The 6,203-nt window shown below is 45.3% G+C and overlaps 1 protein-coding gene across 2 annotated transcripts; it reads left to right on the forward strand.

Annotated features, from left to right (window-relative positions):
• The first annotated feature begins 685 nt into the window (after positions 1–685).
• Positions 686–6,197, forward strand: lgals3b (lectin, galactoside binding soluble 3b). 2 transcript variants are annotated; one of them, XM_020586372.1, is made up of 7 exons: positions 686–769; positions 2,194–2,215; positions 3,472–3,535; positions 5,060–5,265; positions 5,342–5,430; positions 5,645–5,813; positions 6,035–6,197. In XM_020586372.1, the coding sequence occupies exons 2-7, from the start codon at positions 2,210–2,212 to the stop codon at positions 6,191–6,193; spliced, it is 693 nt and encodes a 230-aa protein (XP_020442028.1). In that variant the 5' UTR covers positions 686–769; positions 2,194–2,209; the 3' UTR covers positions 6,194–6,197. The 2 variants fall into 2 exon arrangements, with proteins under 2 accessions (XP_020442028.1, XP_020442029.1); XM_020586373.1 differs by lacking the exon at positions 686–769 and having other exon boundaries at positions 2,173–2,215.
• The last annotated feature ends 6 nt before the right edge of the window (positions 6,198–6,203 follow it).

Consider the following 6,203-nt stretch of genomic DNA (forward strand, 5'->3'; position numbering starts at 1 on the left):
TGGAGCCAATCCCAGCTGATACCGAGCAAAAGGCGGGGTCCATCCTGAACAGGTCGCCAGTCTGTCACAGGGCTGACATGTAGACAAACAACCACACACACTCACACTCACTCCTACAGGCGATTTAGAGTCACCGGTCAGTCTAAGCTGCATGTCTTTGGACTGTGGGAGGAAGCCGGGGGACCCAGAGAGAACCCACACAAGGAGAACATGCAGACTCCACACAGAAAGGCCCCAAGTTGGGCTGGACTCGAACCTGGAGCCTTCTTGTTTCATGCTTGTTTTATTGTCATAATTATGGAAACTACTGTGGCACATTGAAGTGTAACTGGTTTTTGAGTGTTTTTATCTTTATGAAATGTTTGTTCATGTAGTATTGACACATTCCTATTACTAGAGCTTTACTTTAACTTCTTTGTGCTTTTTATGATTATTTGTTTCTACATTTCTAGTTTTTCTGCTTTTTAATTAATCTTGTTGTATGTGTGTATGTTCACCTTGTTATGTGTGGATGTTAGTTGTGTTGCTGTGGCTGCACACGGTGCAGCTTCTATGAAATGTTGTGGCCAGACTGCCCAAGCAGACCTGCTTCATGAAAGTGTTTTGTGACACACACAAACACCTGCAGTCACACCCTGTGGTGAGTCATGCTCACACAACCCTCATTGTGTGCGTGGGCGTGCACAAGAGTGGGGTGTGGCCCAAGGACTTAAACCACAATCCAGGTTCACAGTGACCCACTGTGTCTGCAGCTCCCAGGTGAACTCAGGTACGTCTTCCACACTTTATACTTTTTTCTGTCACACTTCAGCTCAGTTTGTTTCAGCTGTGTGACAGAAACTTAGCACAGCTTCAGGTTCAGGAGCAGAAACAGGAAGATCATGTGAAAGCTGTTTGTGCTGCTGTGAATTTGGATCATTTAGTGCAGGATGACGAGAAAGTCTGAAGAAGCTGTGAGTTTTTGGGATCAGGAATCTGTTGTGTTGGTTTAGTCTGACTGAATGTGTTCATTCAGGCTGAGGAACTCTCTCCTGGAGAGCAGGAAACTGTGCAGACACTGTGTGTGAGCAGAGACAAACACACTGGCCCTGTGTGTGAGTGCTTGCTGTGAATGTTTGCTCCACCAACAGAGAAACCTTTCCTCAGGTGCTGTTGGAGGTGGAGGCCAACACAGAGCGGTGAATTATGTTGTTTGCTCTGACATAAAGGGCTCTTTCTTATTTTCTTATGGACTGATGATGTAAGTCTGGGCACCGATTGGGGGGTTTAGCCTGGAGACTGACACCAGCTCCTCTCCAGTTTGAGTTGTTTATGGGGGCGGTTGTGGCTCAGGAGGTAGAGTGGGTCATCTCCTGACCGGAGGGTTAGTAGGTCGATTCCCGGCTTATCCAGTCCACGTGTCGAAGTGTCCTTGAGCCAGACACTGACCCCCCAGTTACTCCCAGTGATTTCACCGTTGTGTGAATGTAGAGATGTGAATGGGTGAATGGCCAAATGGTGTGAAAGTGCTTTGAGTGAGCTGCAATGCATAGAAAAGCCTTAAACAAGTATAAGTCTTCACTGAGCTGTGTGACTTTAGGCTATAAATATTAAGTCACTTCATACGAGGGCCCTGGGCACCTTGGGCCCCTGGGCCTGTGCCCTGCAGGCCCGTTTAGTCTGTGCTGACATGACAGAAGTAATACAGCATGTTTCATTTTCCTGTCCAGACATGAAGCCGTGACTGCTGTGTGAAAGCTGAAAGTGAATTTTACAGTAAATTAACAGAGCTACTGGCATGTGTGTTGTACAACAGCAGCAGAACTACTTTGAATGCAGTACTGGTACTTCAATAGAAGACCTGAGTCTGTCTGCTTCACACACAAAGCAAAGCAGAACTTGGTTTGTTGTTGTTTCTAAGCGAAGCTGATAGTTTTTACAAAGTCCATGACAGAAAATGAGATGTGATGCTTTCTGTGCGGGACGACCTGCTGCACAGAACAGTGTGGAAATGTGAGAGAGAAGCACATGAAGACAGGAAGGTTTTATGTTCAGCTCTGTGCCAGTAATGGAGCCTCCCATCAGAGGAAGAACTCAGTGACACATACTGTAGTTCAACATTGACTGTGTAATTCTGTCTTGTCGTGCCAGGACAACCCCCGCCACACCCTCTGGTTTCTTCCTATGCAGTTTTACCTGCTCTCTGTGTTTCAGATCACGGGCTCGCAGGATGGATGTAAGTCAGATTCAACCTTTTCTACACACTGACACATCAGAGTGAGGGTCTGGCTGTTGTTCAGCATTGGGACTGATTCACACTAAGAGATGCCTCTTCATTTATGTGCATGTTTAATGATTTAATGTTCTGTTAGTTCTTCTGTATTAGCTTAGTTCTAATTTAACAAAAAGACACTGGTGTGGGAAATAGAAAATCAGATTTAAATTGTTTGTTTTTTTGTTTTTTTAAATCTGTTAAACACTAAACCACACAGAAGCTGAACACTGACAAAACTCTTGTCTCATATTTAGAAGATAACTTCATGTAATTATGCTTAAAGTTTGGCGTGGAGATGGGGTGTGATGTATCTGTTTCATCTGCTTGTTTACTCCTCACTTTGACACCGTGGACAATGTCATTGTGTCTGACCTGTTTTTGTCTCTTATTGTGTTTCTGCACATTAAAAAAAAAAAAACAATATTTTTCCATTCGAGTGTGTAGTGCAACTTTATCAAATTATGTTGTGTGAATATTAGGAGATAAACATTTGTCCTCACCCTCAGGAAGTACTCAAATATCAGCTCTTTTTTTATTGTGTGTGTGTGTATGTATGTATGTGTGTGTGTGTGTGTGTGTGTATTTTGTCAGACTGTAAATTGTGAAGTCTTTGACCAAACACACAATTCGTCTGAAACATCACCAAAGTGTTAGATTTTCACGCTCTCCAACAAATAAAAACCCTCCTTTATTCATTGGAACCACGTTTTTAATCTCCCTTTTAAATGTACATCAGTCACTGAGAGAAACCTGACGAATACTGAAATTTCTTCGAGTCACTCAAACACCTCTAACACACCGCGGTGCATTCAGGAACAGCTCGGACACTGAACACGCTGTGTGGCATTCATTCCAGCTCCGACATGTAGGGACAGATTTCTTCAGGTCTTTACTCCTGTTCTTCAGACGCATGTTTGACACAACTGAGTCATAATGTGAGCATTTCCCCGTCAGACTCAGCAGTGTGTTCGTTTGTGAGCAGGGTGTGTCTCCCTTTTTATTGTATATCAACAGCAGCAGTCCCACACACGTGTAAAGATGCAAAGGAAAAAACTGAATTAACTGATCATCTCTCAATCTCCTCCCCTCCCGACATGAACCTGCTCGTCAAGCTGGACTCGGTGCTGCTGTACTGACTTTTCACCTGGTGGACGTTGGATGAACTGCACCCACTGAACCTTTCTGATGTCTGTTTCTCCACATGTTTTTGTCTGCAGCTCTCAGACGCGCTTGATGGTGGGTTCAGTGGTGGCAACCAGCCAGGCAACCCCACCTGGCCAGGTACACCCACTAACACTCGTCCTCCCACCCTGTTTGTTGTGTCTTCTGCTTCCATGTTAGTCCTCAGTATTATGGAACATGTAGAAGCTCCAGTGTTTTGGAGCTTGATTTTTATATTATTGTGACGCTTTTATTCTTGTAGAAAAATCACCCTAATCCTGATGGGACGTGGTGTAGTTGGGTCTTCATTGGTCCAAAATCCAAGGTTTGATCCAAACAAGTTGTATAGAATATCCACCAGAAACTGAGGAGTGTAAATTACTGACTTTTGTTCATACAGGTTCCACTGTGAACAGGAAGCACTGGTGCATTATTCTGATCAATATTATCCACTAATTGTAAAAGTAGGATGACACTCAATGACAATTTACTTTCTGTAAGAAGACGACAACGTTTTCAGCCGTCAACAGTGTCACAGTCTCACAGTGCAGCTGCTGCTTTAAACATTACATGCAGATGAATCCTCCTGAGACAATTAGCCTGAACCTGGTTAGGTGATCCTGCCAAAAACAAGGCAGCTTTTTAGGACTCGGGCAAAAGTGATATTTTCAAACCCAAGTACAGTCCGGCAATCAGCCCCCCCAAGTCAACCACATCAAAAGGTACCACTATCATACATATATGCCAGATAAAAATCAGCTCTACCACAGGTCAATAACTATTATACCTTTTGTCATGATCACCCAACCAGATGATTAGGCTTGTTCACGATGAATTGTGTCTCACCTGGTATGTAGGTGAGGGCAGGGGGCTGTGACAAAAATCTACAGTCCAGACAGACAGTTTGAGCTTTCCACCGGCCTTCAGTCTGTACAGGAAGTCACAGAAACTAGTATTCAGTTCGATCTGATCATGACTTAATAAACTGTCATCAAACCAAACTGTTCAGCTTCTCCTCGGGGTCCAAACAGCTGCTGGTTTAATGACGTCCTTCTATATGACAAGGAGAGTGAGAACATGCTGACCTGTGTTGGTCTTCATACTCCTCATTTTGGCAGTGCTGTAGCAGCAACCTGGCATGCTGCCCTCTCCTACTCGTTGTTTCATTCAAGGTCTGCCTGCTGCTCTCTGGGTCTCGGGCTGGGGGTGCTCAACCCGCTCCACTTTGGCCACGGCCACCATCAGGGTGGCTGGTATGCAGCAGTGCTCTCAGAGCCGCTCTGGCCACAATCACAAAGGTGTGAAGGGTGGTGCATCTCGCCGACTCAATCAGCACTCTCATTTTGGCAGGCTGTCGCTGAGGGTGGGGTGGTAGGCAAGCTCAACACAGTACTGGGACATATGCTCTTGTTTGTAGCATCACTCCTCCTTCCAGTCAGGCGATATGTTTGTTGATCTCCCGGAGCAATGTTATCATCTATGGAGATCCCAATTCTGACACCAATGGAGTGTCGACTGAGTTAGAAGGAGCTGGACACCAAAATAAAACCAATCAGATCCAGAGTAAAGCAGGTCCATTAAAGACTAGATATGTTTGTGTAAATCAGTCGTAAAATTTATTTTCAAATAACAACCTGTCCTCAGGCCAGCCGGGCGCCAACCCTGCCTGGCCCGGAGGCCAGCCGGGCGCCAACCCCGCCTGGCCCGGAGGTCCATCTGGGGGTGGAGGTCCATGGCCTGGAGGAAACCCCAACCAACCCTCCTGGCCCTCCCCTCAACCCAACGCACCTGGAGGATGGCCCAGTCCTGGACCTGGGCCTGGCATCCCTGCTGCTGCCCAACAGATTCTGGTGAGTCAGATGATAGATGAATTGAGTGAAAGATGATTTGGGAGTTAAATGTAGTAACCAGTTGTCTTGTTGACAGACGGTGCCCTACAATCATAACCTGTCCATGGGAGTTTATAACAAAATGCTGATCACCATCGCTGGATCAATCAAACCCAACGCCAACATGTTAGTATGAACACGTTAACAAGATAAAATCACCTGACAAGTTGGCACAAACAGGTCGGTGTTAGTGAGATCTGTGCATAATCTAGTGGGAAAAATGTCCATAAATATGTCCCCGTAAACCAGCCCCATCTTCTTGCCTGAAAACATCAATAACTAATGTGGAGACAAAAATGTATAAAGAACACGATGGATTCTGGTTTCTGTTGCTTCTCAGGTTCACAGTGGATCTAGCAACACCAAGCGATCTGGCCTTCCACTTCAACGTTCGCTTCAATGAGCATGGCAAGAAGGTCATTGTCAGGAACAGCTGCTTCGGTACGAAGTGGGGGAAAGAGGAGCGACAGCTGCAGAACTTCCCATTCGTCCAGGGAAAGCCATTTGAGGTCAGAGTTATTCTGCATCAGGGCAAATATTTGGATTTCTTTTAGCAGTTTGTACAGAACAGCTGCCTTTTAAGCAAACGTATGATTTTTTTTTTTTTTTTTTTCCTAACGGTGGCTCTCAGGTGTCAGACGATCCCTGAATGCACCACAGAACAGATTTAAAGGGCCAGTTCATAAATATGTGATCAGGTTGGTGACAATTTGTGGTTTTGTTATTGCAGATGAAAATCCTGTGCACCGACACAGAGTTCAAAGTGGCCGTTAACAGTGCTCACCTGCTGGAGTTCAAATACCGGTTCACCAACCTGAGCTTGATCAAGATGATGAATATCTACTATGACGTCACCTTGTCCAAGGTCTCTGTGGAGACTCTGCCGTGAGACAGATGAT

This window comes from Monopterus albus, unplaced genomic scaffold (assembly GCF_001952655.1).
Source record: "Monopterus albus unplaced genomic scaffold, M_albus_1.0 scaffold403.1, whole genome shotgun sequence".
In the NCBI taxonomy this organism is placed as follows: Eukaryota; Metazoa; Chordata; class Actinopteri; order Synbranchiformes; family Synbranchidae; genus Monopterus; species Monopterus albus.

Coding starts and splice junctions, on each gene's coding strand:
- lgals3b (XM_020586372.1), top strand. Junction 3,536..5,059: donor AGGCAACCCCACCTGGCCAG/GTACACCCACTA, acceptor ACCTGTCCTCAG/GCCAGCCGGGCGCCAACCCT. Junction 5,814..6,034: donor TCCAGGGAAAGCCATTTGAG/GTCAGAGTTATT, acceptor TTGTTATTGCAG/ATGAAAATCCTGTGCACCGA.